General features: G+C 30.6%; 1 protein-coding gene across 2 annotated transcripts; it reads left to right on the forward strand.

Annotated features, from left to right (window-relative positions):
- The first annotated feature begins 4001 nt into the window (after positions 1 to 4001).
- On the forward strand, positions 4002 to 11897 carry LOC123905884 (SPX domain-containing membrane protein At4g22990-like). Of its 2 annotated transcripts, XM_045955664.1 has the most exons (11): positions 4031 to 4196; positions 5433 to 5491; positions 5604 to 5724; positions 5935 to 6246; positions 6361 to 6465; positions 6874 to 7328; positions 7698 to 7999; positions 8717 to 8892; positions 9767 to 9957; positions 10446 to 10579; positions 11171 to 11897. In XM_045955664.1, exons 2-11 carry the CDS (start codon positions 5439 to 5441, stop codon positions 11407 to 11409), a joined length of 2088 nt encoding a protein of 695 aa, XP_045811620.1. In that variant the 5' UTR covers positions 4031 to 4196; positions 5433 to 5438; the 3' UTR covers positions 11410 to 11897. The 2 variants fall into 2 exon arrangements, with proteins under 2 accessions (XP_045811619.1, XP_045811620.1); XM_045955663.1 differs by having other exon boundaries at positions 4002 to 4196; positions 8714 to 8892; positions 10446 to 11897.
- Positions 11898 to 13623: the final 1726 nt, after the last annotated feature.

Genomic DNA, 13623 nt, shown 5'->3' on the forward strand with positions numbered 1-13623 from the left:
AACAAAAATTGTATTTTTATAAACTATTTTTTCATAAACTACCTTGACAAACTTATAATAATACATATCGCACTTTTTTATATATAAATATTTTGAATTTCGTTTTTAGTTCTATAAAAAAGTTCAACAACTTTTTCTTCCAAATATTTTCTGTTACAATTTTTTGTTCAAATTTTTAATCAAAATCTTCTGTAATTTCAAGTTTCTTTATGATTTTTTTGTATTCATATTTATAATATTATAAGAACATCACCCTAAAAATTTAGAATTTTTAAACGTAATATATTTTTTTTAACGCAAAAAACTTAAAAATTCATATTTAATTCATCCAATTTCTTAAAAAATTAAACATTTACAAGAGAGATTTTGATAGTATACTAAATATGATTGCGAAAAAAGTTCAAAATTTAAAATGATACGGCATAAACCAAAAATTGCGACATAAAATATTAGAGGGATAAAAATGATATTTAAGATATATTTATAGTGACCAAAGACATTTTCAACCCTTAAAAATAATGATTTTTAAATTGTATAGCAAAAAGTTTATGAATAATCCCAAAAAAAATCACGAAAGAATAGTTTGAATGAAATGTAAATTAATAAAATAAAATTAGTGTTTAAACTAAGAAAAGAAAATGTTTAGCCCATAAAAAAATATTTAATCATAATTTTAGTCCTATATTTTTACTCACTAATAAAATTAATCCTCTTCTTTGATTTTTTTAGCTTATGCGAAATAAGTTATGCAAATAAATAAATTTTTATGTATTTTTATAACTTTTTCTTTTATTTGGTTTATAAATGTTTCCAATGACGATCGAATCTAAGACTTTATACATACTACTACAAACCCGTTACCACCAGACCAAACCTAGTTGTTTATTATTATAACTTTTTCAAGATAATTTCTGAAAAAACATCTTATAAAGATGCAATTTTTGTTTGTAAAAACTTATAAATTAAAATAAAAGTTTATTTATTTACAAAAACTTAGAATTTCATTTTTTAAGGTTAAATAGTGGGAGTACCGCAGTTTGAACCACGGTCCCTTCATTTTATTTTAATTTTTTGGTTTTCACCATCAGTTTAATCTGGTTCGGGAGTCAGTTCTGGCATCAAGTGGTTCCAGTCTCCTCTCGATCGCAGTTGCGGGGGATCAAACTGTGGTTCTCTTTATCAAGTTTAGCGTTAATCACCACTGAACCAACTAACTATTGGTTACAGTCCCTTCATTTTACATGAAACTGAACTATGCTCATGAGGACTTTGCATAAACTATTTATTTTTGGCTTAAATATGTTACTAGTCCCTGCAGTTGTAGCATATTTTAGTTTTGGTCCCTGCAATTTTTTTTGTTTGGTATTAGTCCCTGCACTTTGAGAAACTTTGTTTTTGGTCCTTGACATTAGTGAGTCTGTTAAAAAAAAGTGAAAGTTAACGGAGTGCCACATGGCCCAATCATTTCATGCCACGTGGCACAATTATAATTTGTTATTTATAATTATTTTAACAATAATAATTAGTGACTAAAATGAAAGAAAAAAAAAAGACCAAAATCATGGTTGTCTCTTCTTCTTCATCGCCCCACCCACCAATCCCCCATCACCATAGAGACACCATCACCAAAATCATGGCTACCTTAACTCATCGAATCACCACCACTCATAGTTCATCAAAACCCTTCAAATACAACAAATTTAGAAACCATCGGCACTCATATGGAATCATGAACCAACCCACTCTACCCTATTTCAATTCATTCAAAATTGGACTGCAAAATTTCGAAATTTATTCATCCATTTGCGAGCAGAGGCTATAGAAGAACCGGTTAGAGTTAATTTCGAAGTTATAAGTTCGATTCACGTTCAATTTAAAACTCAAGGTTTCACTCTTCCCCCTTTCACAAAACCTTCTATTGGTGTTCATGTTGAGCAGACCCACACTCCTTCTTAACACTTGTAATAATATTAACAATGGAGGTGGTGATGGTGAAGATTGGTGATAAGGTGGTGATGGGGGGCGATGGTAGGATGAGGATCTGTGTTTGTTTTTGGTAAGGGAATCTGTGTTTGTTTATTCTTTCTTCTATTAATATTAATTAATAATAATAAAACAAATTATAAATCAATTTTGTTATTTTATTTAATTAAATTTTAAAATAACAATTTTACCATGCCAAGTGGCATAAAATGATTGGGCCACGTGGTATTCCAGTTAACTTTCACTTTTTTTTAACAGACTCACTAATGTCAAGGACCAAAAACAAAGTTTCTCAAAGTGCAGGGACTAATACCAAACAAAAAAAATTGCAGGGACCAAAACCAAAATATGCTACAACTGCAGGGACTAGTAACATATTTAAGCCTTTATTTTTTTATGTCAATTTGTTTAGTGACTAGAAATTCAAACTTAAGGTGGATAATTGGAATAACCGAGGTTCGAACTCCAACCCTTTATATATATAATGTAATGTCGTGTCAATTAAGCCAAGCTCACATGTTAAATTCTCCCTCTGTCCCAAAACTTTAGTCTTTTTAGAGTTTTGCACGGAGATTAAAAAATGATAAGTAAAATCATTTTTACCCTTACTTTATTAAGAAAGAGAAAATATATTTAATTAATGCTTTAAATTTTGTAAAAAAATGGTAAAGTATCACTAAATGTGCATTGATTTTTTAACTAAAGTTTTGGGACAAAATTAAAAAGATAAGAGCCCGTTTGGAGCGCAGGATAGAATAGTGATAGGATAGGATATAAAACAGGATAAGGATAAGATATGATATCAGCAGGATAACAGTTATCCTCAGTTATCCTATCTTGTGTTTGGTGCAAACAGGATAACAAACATGATAACTATTATATCATGTTTTTAATACATACTTGCTCATAATAATATGATAAGATATATAAAATATTTAAATGACAAAATTACCCTTGTAAATCAATTGTTATTTTTTTAAATTATTTTGTAATACTTTGAATTTTTAAATAAAAAATATAAATAAGTAATCAAATAATTTTATATAGTTTTAAATAAAAAAACATGTGAAAATAATAAAAGTTTAATTTTTTATATGAATCATGATCAAATAAATAACCCAATGATATATACATGTTAGATAAGCTAAATAAATATATGATATATCTCATACGTAAATAATAAAAATAACATTGCAAAATAATTATATTTAATTTCTTATAAAATTTAAATTAATATTCATATTTTATGGTTTTTTAATAATTAGTTTACTTTAAAATATTGTAATTTTAGTATAATTTTGACTTTTTTAGATTATGTAAATTACAAAATTACCTTGTGAGAAAATCACATGTATATTTAAAAATTAGTTATTTTATTATTAATTTACTTTCAAATTATTTTATTATTTATATTTTATTAATTTTCATTTTTTTATTTTAAAATATATTTTATAGAATAAATCAATAAATTTTTTTTTATCCTATTCTGCTGGTAACCCAGCTCAAATTCAGGATAAGAATTTTAACTAGAGAGACGGGATAAGATAAGCTACAGGATTAACTTATCATATCCTGCTGTGTCACCAAACACTGGACTGAAACAAGATATAATACAGTTATCCTATGCTGTCTCTTATCCTGTGCATCAAACGGGCCCTAAAAAGACTAACGATTTGGGATGGATGAAGGATGAAGTTGTGAAAATAAGATATTTAACCTTGATTTCGGTCAAAAAAAGATATTTAACCTTGAAGTCAAATATCTAATGATTACGGACCATTCATATACAGTTATCCTATTTTGTGTTTGGTGCAAACAGGATAACAAACATAATAACTATTATATCATGTTTTTAATACATACTTGCTCATAATAATATGATAAGATATATAAAATATTTAAATGACAAAATTACCCTTATAAATCAATTGTTATTTTTTTAAATTATTTTGTAATACTTTGAATTTTTAAATAAAAAATGTCAAATATCTAATGATTACGGACCATTCATATACAGTATATAAATTAATCTTATTATTGTTGGCGACACATGCTGTGCTGTGCTCGGTGTTTATCTCGTGCTGACTGCTGAGTCTCTGTTTTTCTGTTTAGTTTATATATAAGCTTCTTCAGAAAAATTAGGAGAGAATATAAAATCGAAGCTGAAAACCGCGTTTTCTACTCATAAGCTGGAAAGTTGCAACTGATCACCGGTATGCATAATTGTTCCATTCGATCTCAATTTTCATTCTTCAAAATTACTTTTAGTATCTGCAGATATATTTTTTGGAGTTACAAGTTGTTGCTTCAAGCAAACACTTGGTATTGTAATTTCAAAGCTTAATTTTTGACTCACTAGAAATAATCAATTAATTAATTAGCTTTGTAAGTGTTTTTAGTCTTGAATTAATTAATATCATGATATGTTGTGTTTTGCTTGATTGAAATAGTTGATTGTCGCAACTGCAATCTGGATGGGCTGAATCACTTGATATCTGAACTGACCTCCGAACTAGATTAAACTGCTGATGAAAGCAAAAAAATACTAGTTGATTGTGAAATGAAATTGTTATGATATGGTTAAACTATTCGTATGGCCATGAATTAGCAAACGCTTATCATGATAAGCTCTTATGTATAAGCTATTTCTATGGAAAAAGATGAAATAAAGTTTAATTGTGTTTTGTACATGCTATAAGTTGTTTTCATAAGCTATCTTCCAGAACTTATAAAAATAAGCTAAAAAAAAAAAGCTTATAAAAATGTCATAAGTTGTTTTTATAAGTTCACCCAAACTCAATGGAGCATTCAAGTATTCAACCACTTTCATGATTAGGGTGGCTATATACCTGCTTGCTGATTTTTCTCTCTTTTTGGTTAGGTGGGCGTTATTGTTTGTTTGGTTCCTTTTTGTATTCTTTGACTGCTGTTGCTCTTCAATATTAACACTTTTTATGATTAAACCCACTTGAGTTGGTCTGGTGGTATTAACTTGGGACCTGGGAGTATGCTTCTCCTTAAGGTCTCAGGTTTGATTTTCTCTTGTGCCAATTTCGATGGGCTAATTTAACTTCTTAAAAAAAAAAACTTTTTGTGATTATGTTGTGTTAATATATTTTTATTATTTTGCGTCAAAAAAAATTATTTTGGCTTTTTCAATTTTTTTTTTTTTAAATTGTTATGACGTGTATGGTTTTCATTTTGATGAATAAGACGAGATACCCTTTTGAATTTTCACTGTTTTAACACTCCAGTTAGTAGGCGAAAGGGGTCCTAGTAATTCAGAGTTTGTTTAGGAGTGAAGGGTAAGTAAAGCCTGATCAACCCGATCGATTCGACCTTGACTGAAACTCATTAACCACTTGAGTTCAACCACTTGGTTTGAGACCCTTTTTAATCGGTTATTGATTTTGTTTACTTTCATTGAGCAAAGTCCTTTATGATTGCAGGAAGAGATGGTTGCCTTTGGGAAAAAGTTGAAAGACAGACAAATTCAAGAATGGCAAGGGTATGTATGAATGCTCTTGTGTTATTGAGGGTTAAAAAATAATTTCGAGTTGAATATTAGTTCCAAATTAATGGTACTTTGGATTCATAAGTTTGATATTTTGTATCTATAGATATTACATAAACTACAAACTCATGAAGAAGCGAGTAAGGCAATATGCACAACAAATTGAACAGGGAACTCAAGATCGGCGGCATGTTCTCAAGGATTTCTCACGAATGTTGGATAATCAGGTTTTTGTTGTTTCCTTTGTTGAATTCTTTATTATGGAATACTAAATGAGATTGTAGAGCTCAAATTGGGTTCTGCTTATACGAGTAAATGTGATTATCTGAGTAAAATGAATCAATCATAAATGTCGTCTTACATTGATTTTACTAAATGTTGCTGCGAATTATTTAATTAATATTTGTTTCGATCATTTTACTTTTGTTAAAATCCAGATTGAGACGATTGTGCTTTTCCTATTGGAGCAACAAGGGCTTTTGGCAAGTAGGATAGCAAAGCTTGGAGAGGTGCATAATAATTTGCAGGAGGAGCCTGAAATAAACAAAATAACTGAACTGCGAGAAGCTTATAGAGCAGTGGGACAAGATCTATTAAACCTGCTCTATTTTGTAGAGATCAACGCTATTGGCTTGCGTAAGATATTGAAGAAGTTTGATAAACGCTTTGGTTATAGATTCACTGATTACTATGTCAAAACTCGTGCAAATCATCCTTACTCCCAGCTGCAACAAGTGTTCAAGCATGTGGTAATATGTTCAGTTCAAAATTGAAAAACTGAGAAATTCTCAAACACATATTTATTATAAATATAAAAATTTGTTTCAATGAATGAACATTGACTGAAGGATATGGGTTTGTAGGGATTAGGTGCTGTTGTGGGAGCCTTATCTCGCAATCTTCATGAGCTTCAGGATCGTCAGGGGAGCTACTTATCGATTTATGATCAGCCCTCTCTTCCTCTCCAGGTTTCTTTTTTCATTTTCTATTCTCCTTAAAACACTAATGTTGTTTTATATATTTTTTTCCTCTTGGTGTGTGTGTGTGTTTAGTTTTGTGGCGACAAAAATTGATTTTGAATGAATTGATTTTGTAAATTTGATTATGGCTAATAGTGTGTTGAATGTAAAGCGATTTATGTTTGGATACATTCATTCATGTAAAAGTGAATTGAACATGAAATTTGATGCATAAAATCAATTGGAGAGGCAGAAGCTCCAAATTTTACATTCAAATTAGAATTAATTCTAGAGACAAAATCAATTCTACTTGAGAACGTCCAAACATGTTTTAATGCATGCTTTATTAGCTGGTTAGGGAACAGCACAAGATTGGTGTATGATTATCCATCTTGTTTTACTTCATTTTTTATGCAGGATCCTGTCGTTGATTTGATAAATGCAGCTGTTGATAGGTTATCCAACTCAACAAACTTTCTTAACTTTATGGCACAACATGCACTCATTATGCACGATGAACTTCCTACCCCTTCGGAGGAACATGTTGACGATGAAAGATACCATTTTATGTCTCTTCTGCTGAACTTGGCAAACACATTTTTGTATATGATCAACACATATATCATTGTTCCTACAGCAGATGATTACTCTACAAGCCTTGGTGCTGCACCAACGGTTTGTGGTATTGTTATTGGGGCAATGGCTGTGGCACAGGTGTTTTCTTCTGTGTATTTCAGTGCATGGTCAAACAAGTCATACTTTAGACCTCTTGTATTCAGCAGCATAGCACTTTTCATCGGAAACATCTTTTATGCATGTGCATATGATATTCATTCAATATGGATTCTCTTAATTGGTCGTCTTTTTTGTGGGTAAGCAATATTCTATCCTCTAACTTCTCTTCCTGTCATTAGTTGATGAGCATAATTTGTCACGATGTGCCTTTTTCCTTTTGAAAAGGAGGCATTAAAACAGGAATCTTAATCTATGAAACACAAAAATGGATGCCTGCACAACACTGAAAGATATCGATAATAATTTGAGAAATGAGAGTAATGTAATGTTACATGTGTCGGTGTCTTGTTGGTGTTAGGACACACCTTCAATCTAAAGTGTCCATGATACATAGATTTTGTATATCATTATTTTAATGAAAGTTATGTTCTTTGCTTGATTTGTGTTGTATATCAACATTTAAGACTTCTGTTTATGTTGCTGAAAACATTTGATTGCTTTTCCAGATTGGGTTCTGCCAGAGCTGTTAACCGGCGTTACATAAGTGATTGTGTTCCACTTAAAATCCGCATGCAAGCATCAGCTGGTTTTGTCAGTGCCAGTGCTCTTGGAATGGCATGTGGTCCTGCATTAGCTGGCATACTTCAGACCAATTTTAAGATTTACAACCTTACATTTAATCAAAATACTTTACCCGGGTGGGTTATGGCTATTGCTTGGATGGTATATCTAGTATGGTTATGGATCTCTTTTAAGGAACCTTCTCATGATGTTGAGGAGAATCAGACACCAAATCAGTCAAATGATGGTATTGTACTTTTATTGCATCTACATGTTGATGATTGCTTAACTTTTTTATTAAACTTCTTGTATGACTACATAATCTTAGACGACATTCCGTTTCATTCGGTACTACTCTTACTACCTGTCATTACATTTACTCCTGAATCAATTGAATGATTAATTTCGTTAGGACATAGAAGTTCAAGTACGGTTTCTTTTATTGAAAATGGGAGGAAACAAAGCATTGTTGTCACTTGAATCAACGAAGACCTTTTCTATCCATATCTAAAGAATTATATATATTTTTTTATTTTTATGCGAATTGGTCCTTGTTATCTTAATAAATGATCCATAGATATAGATGCATATTGTTCGGTTGCTGCACTATTCATGTTGATTGATGCATTATTCAATTTACTTGCTACTCTAGACTATCCATTGCGATGACTGATAAGATGTTTTATTCGTCTGTACCGTCTCTTTGTAAAGTTTGCCCTTATTTTTTAAGTTTTGATTGGTGTTTGTTGTTCAATTTTGATATGCTCCACACCAGTTCTAATACCCATAATGCCAAATTGTTAAGATGTTGTTCTTTAATACACCGTACATTATTACTCATTTTTGCACGCCCTTTTCAGAACCATACTGTGACGGGAGCATCATTAGGTTTCCGTTTTATGAGTTCTATGATTCTGTTGAACAGCAACTAAAAAATAACATTATTTTTCTCCCTATGCAGCAGCAGAAAATGGTGCACTAGAAAAAGGCCTAAAACAACCATTATTAATTACTTCGGATGATAAGGTAGATGAAGACAATGACCAAGATTATGATGATAGTGAGGAAGCTCCAGAGGAATCTCGCCTACCAGCCAATTCAATTGGAGAGGCATACAGACTCCTTACACCTTCTGTAAAGGTTTGTGAAAAACTCACTGTCGCTGTTATGATATTGCAATTCTATCATGCATTAATGATTTCATTAGATACACAATTTTCTAATCATTTTTGATGTTCAGATGGAATCTTAGTTTACTGGTGTGTAAGTGACACACGTATGGTCTTCTATGAGTGTGGAAGACACTTTGGTTTTAGAAAATTATAATTGAGAAAATATAGGAATTGAACTGCTATTTGCATTTGATACAATACTAGCCGGTGAACAAGGCTCGTATATGTCAGTTACTAAGAAAGATTCTCGTGCTCTTGAGAAATTTTTGGGTTCTCTCATCCGTTGGATATATCAAAGGGCATATATTTGTGGTCGAAACACAACTGTAGACATTTATGAAGGAGAGGATCGAGACACACATATATGATGTATTATTAATTTATTATAAAGTCCTCTAGAAAGTAACCAAATTATCACTTGATAACTCAATCTAGTTTGTACAAACAAAATGCCAAGATGATATTAAAGGTCTTATTAACTCTTAAATAACTGCATTACATGAAATAGTGTTTATTACTTATTTTACACGATTAGCGTATGTTATATAATATTTCTTGTAGTGCTGTTTATTGGGAATGGATTCTCTCAAGTGTGATTTACACTTGAGAGAATAAAGTGTAATCTAACACCATCTAAATTCATTTTCTCTAAATTTTTATATGTTTATCTCTCTTAATCAATGGTAACAAACCACACTTTATTCTCTCAAGTGTAAATTACACTTGAGAGAATCCATTCCCCTGTTTATTATATAAATTTCACCATGTTCCAATGGAAGATGATGATTGGATCAAATGGAAAGTTAAATGCTTTACCTGACCAAATTTTGTAATATCTGCAGGTTCAGTTATTGATATATTTCATGCTTAAATATGTAATGGAGATTTTACTATCTGAATCTAGTGTCGTCACAACATACTACTTCAACTGGACAACCAGCACAGTTGCTGTTTTTCTTGCTTGCCTTGGCTTGACAGTTCTTCCTGTAAACATTGTTGTTGGAAGCTACATAAGCAACATGTTTGAGGACAGGTAATCTATACCAATATATAAAAAAGAGATGCTAAGTTTATTTTGATTTTACCCTTCATTTAAACTATTTAATGTGCAATTCTTTTCCTTTTTATCTAATTAAATAACTGAACTTTTCTAAATGACCTTATACAAATTTATAACTTCCAATTATTTTTTTTTTTGAAGAGCAGACAAGCACGTCTGCATGCTAGTTTCTAATGAAGTCCATGCTTTATTTGATTGTCAACTATAATATTTTTATTTTTTTTTGCTAAACTTGTCATCTATAATTATGTTTATGCTCTAAGTGAATTTTCTTAAAGATGTATAGTGATGCATAATGCATGTCAATTCTTGTTAAAAAAGTTAAGGAATTATAACCCTATAGAGATTAAAATGCTTATTCTCTCAAAATGATTAAGAAAACCATTTAGAGCCTTAATATTGTTGAACATGTATTATTTTTCATAAATTGTTTGAGGGGTCATATTTTCTCTTTGTTTTAGGCAAATTCTGTTGACATCAGAAATTATGGTCTGCATCGGAGTTTTACTCAGCTTCCATGTAATCATTCCATATACTGTGCTACAATACGTTTGTTCGGGTCTCCTTTTATTTGTTTCTGCAGAAGTACTAGAAGGTAATCTCTTATTTTTCTTTACATATGGTATTATAGCCAATATACAGCATGCTGTTAAATATTTAATACGGAACCGGGCATCTGTTTTTTACTGTTGTGATAGTAAAGGTTGAACTACAATTGTTGACGACTTCGACCTTTCTGCTTTTAAAATTAAGGGATGAGACACTTCATTGTATGACTAATGTGCTGCCGCTGTATATATTAAGCTGCATGGAAAATGCAGATACCTATGCTGATAATACCGTATTGTTAGGTTTTGAGAAAACGTTTTGATTTAAGGAGATTACTTCTGAATATACGAAACTGACACATTAATTTCAACATGTTTATATTTCAAAGATTTTTACAGTAAATAGTTAAAACTTAAAACAGTTGTGTTTATTGTTTTGGCACAAATATGAAGAAAACGAAAAACCTCACTGTCTATTTCAAAAATCTCTCAACTTTATCGTTGTGATGTAAATGGGAAATGGACAATGTAATCATTTTCTTGCTAAGCAAGCACAGATATTCGAAAGAGTTAAAAGATGTTGTAGTTAGTTAATTGATCTGTATGACCTTTTTGACAGTATATATCATTGATTCCAGGTGTCAACTTGTCACTACTTTCACGCGTCATGTCATCAAGGCTTTCTCGCGGAACATACAATGGCGGCCTTCTATCCACTGAGGCCGGAACAATCGCTAGAGTAATTGCTGATGCTACCATTACCTTAGCTGGATTTTTGGGTCAGAGTAGCCTCCTTAATGTCACCTTGCTTCCTTCACTCATCATTTCAGTATTCTCTATCATGGCAACCTGCTATACCTACAATTCTTTATACTGATTTCTATCCAACGAATGCTCTTTTTCAACTAGACCTCTTTCTTTTGTCAATCAAGCTCAACAACATTTGGCAGAGCATCTTGGTTGTTAGTTATATAGGTTGTTCCAATGTGAAATTCTTGGTAAAATGGATTTCTCAATTGTCACTTTAATTTTTCTTCGATGATTTATCATTACTTTGTTGTCTGCCTGTATTTCTTTTTGGGCCAATTTTATGGTGTACAAGTGGGACGTATCTTGTATCATGCACAAGTTGGCTTCTACTACTGGATCAATAAATCACACAATTGAAAGAAAAAAAAAAAAAGAGATATATATGATGTGATTAATTGATACAATGGTGAAAAATACACTTGTGCATAGTAGACAAAGACTTATTTTTCATCCTTTTAGCTATAGTTATGATTAAGATTAATTAGAGATGTAAATGAATTGATGCTATTAGCTATTCATGAATAAATAAATTTGTTTTGTTTAGTGCTTGATAAATGAATTGTAAGTGCAAGGTTTGATCTCCACAAAGTACTAGTTTTTGGTAGAGATAAAAGAGACTCATCTGGGACCAAGTCTTCAATCGAAGATTAATCCAATACAATTTCAAACGCCTATTGTTTTATTAACCCATGTGAGTTTTTCTGGGTAAAGTCATTTTGGTTTCCGAATCATACGACTCTCAGTGGTGGTCCTGACTCCTGAGCATGTTTAGGGTGTGCGATTGCACATGTACCTAGGCATTGGGTTTTACTTGTTGAAGCTCGAACACACACACGCTTCACACATACATAAGAAGAAATCAAATTACATCGGTATACTATCTGAGTTACTCCACTTAATAACGTAACAAAGAAAAATCTACCATATTTACAATTAAATTGACAGATAATATCATATGAAATTTGACATAAACCTAAAATCATTGAGACATTAAAGATAAAAGTATTGAGGAGGATATTGATAAGATTTATCAAACAACTAGAGAACTGACATGGTTATAGCACCAGTTCCAAAAATGTTTTTTGTTAATTCTCTTTAATAGGTTTTTTTTTTCCTTTTGTTTTTCATTCGGTTTTGGTTTGTCCCCAGTTTCAAATTTTTAAATGCCATGCACATGACTTGACTTCAGAAGAAAACAAAATACGTATATACACAAAAATAGACACTGAGATATGCCTGTCACTGCCATGTTCTTCTAAATCTTGCACATTATTTTCTAATTATTAGTGTCCATGCCTTTTCGATGTGACATTTTCAATACCTTTTTCAACATATTTTTTATCTTCCTAAATTGTATATGAAATCTCAATTTTGTCTGTGAAATTGTTAGGTGAGTGTATTACGGTGGATCACCTTTTAGTCTTTGCCTTTTTACTTAAGTTCACTACTTTTTTTATTTAACTAGTTTAGACACCCGTGCATTCTCACGGGTCATTGCCTTTTATTGATATTGAAGTTTATAAATTATGTAAAAAAAAAAAATCAGTTTGTTAATTCAACATTTTTCTCCTAAAAAAAAAGGTGTCTTACGTTGTGGTGAGTTTGTTAATAATTTTTTTTTGTTGCTTAAAAAAATTCAAGGGTATTGTTGGTATTATGAAAAGTTTACACAAAAACTCATGTATTCTCTTTATATATAGTATAGATATAGATAAAATATTTAAAATATATTGTTAAAATATAAGTGAAACTATTTTTCCTTTCTTTTAAAACTTATTAAATCAATAATTTTTTTTTATATAATTAAATCAACAAATTCTCTTTTTTCTTTTAATAGCTTATTGAGTTGATGTATTAATCTGTTTTGTTGTTATTTTTACGAGTATAGATCGTTCTGTTTTGTTCCAATGTATAATCTGTTTTGTTTCTATTTTTAAGCAATTTTTTTTTTGTATTTATCTTATACTTCTTTCTATATATATATTTTTTATTATTTTTTTAGTGAAATTACAATGAAGGATATAAAATTTGCAACGTGGTTAAAAGTAATAAGGATAAATAATAAATTAGTAACTTTGATTGTAATCGATTTTAATATATTAGTAGTAGATTATTTAGTGAAATTACAATGAAAGATACAAAACTTGCAACGTAGTTAAAAGTAATAATGATAAATTAGTAACTTTGATTGTAAATCGATTGTAATATATTAGTAGTAGATTTCGTTCAAACTTTCATTCATCTAAAGTTTGATGTCCTAAGAGTTCGTTGTATCCTTGTG

The sequence above is a fragment of the Trifolium pratense genome, linkage group LG2 (assembly GCF_020283565.1).
Source record: "Trifolium pratense cultivar HEN17-A07 linkage group LG2, ARS_RC_1.1, whole genome shotgun sequence".
Classification (NCBI taxonomy): Eukaryota; Viridiplantae; Streptophyta; class Magnoliopsida; order Fabales; family Fabaceae; genus Trifolium; species Trifolium pratense.

What these genes read in the sequence shown, in the direction of transcription:
- LOC123905884 (XM_045955664.1), top strand. Translation starts at nt 5,439, where the DNA reads ATGGTTGCCTTTGGGAAAAAGTTGAAAGACAGACAAATTCAAGAATGG. An exon ending in CACGAATGTTGGATAATCAG is followed by an intron (nt 5,725 to 5,934) that starts GTTTTTGTTGTT and finishes GTTAAAATCCAG; the next exon opens with ATTGAGACGATTGTGCTTTT. An exon ending in TTCTGCAGAAGTACTAGAAG is followed by an intron (nt 10,580 to 11,170) that starts GTAATCTCTTAT and finishes CATTGATTCCAG; the next exon opens with GTGTCAACTTGTCACTACTT.